The sequence below is a fragment of the Penaeus monodon genome, chromosome 30 (assembly GCF_015228065.2).
Source record: "Penaeus monodon isolate SGIC_2016 chromosome 30, NSTDA_Pmon_1, whole genome shotgun sequence".
In the NCBI taxonomy this organism is placed as follows: Eukaryota; Metazoa; Arthropoda; class Malacostraca; order Decapoda; family Penaeidae; genus Penaeus; species Penaeus monodon.
In genome coordinates, this window is record NC_051415.1 from 10,147,970 (window position 1) to 10,148,493 (window position 524).

General features: G+C 47.5%; 1 protein-coding gene across 1 annotated transcript in view; it reads left to right on the plus strand.

Moving 5' to 3' along the window:
• The window catches only part of LOC119592347 (glycine receptor subunit alpha-3-like), a gene marked incomplete in the record, with an annotated part of 4,214 nt that overhangs the window by 1,857 nt on the left and 1,833 nt on the right, over positions 1 to 524 (plus strand). Inside the window, 1 exon segment of the mRNA XM_037941175.1 lies at positions 12 to 327. Within this exon segment, the coding sequence (XP_037797103.1) occupies positions 12 to 327 (316 nt within the window).

The following is a 524-nucleotide window of genomic DNA, read 5'->3' on the forward strand; positions in this document are numbered from 1 at the left end:
ACCTCCCACAGACAGGAAACGCCCAAAGTGTCTTACGCAAAGGCCGTCGACCAGTGGATGATCATGTGCGTTATTTTCGTGTTCTGTGTCCTCTTCGAGTTCACTGTGGTCATATTCCTCCACGAAAGGGGCAAAAGGACGTCGAAAGCGTCTGCAACGCCGCAGTTAGTCCAAGAGCGTCGAAATCAATACAATCCTACAAACCGGGGGAGGAATACTACGACTTCCTTCACCAACCATGCCTCCTCCTTCCTGAGGCATAAACCTGCAGCAATCACGCCAGCGGAGTCAGACTCTGGCGGCCGGACGCAGAGAGAGGGTCAGGAGGTGTGTGTGGATTGCTGGTCATTTACCTAAAAGGGTGTTTAGTTAAGGGATATTGTTCTCTTTTTTGAGGGAGGAATTAGGGTAAAGTTGACAGTTTTTTTTTTTTTTCAAAGAGAGAAATTCGGGCAAAGAGAGGAATTGGAGGTGACATTCGGCCACAAAAGTTTACGGAGGAATTTGATTATTTTTTGGGAAGA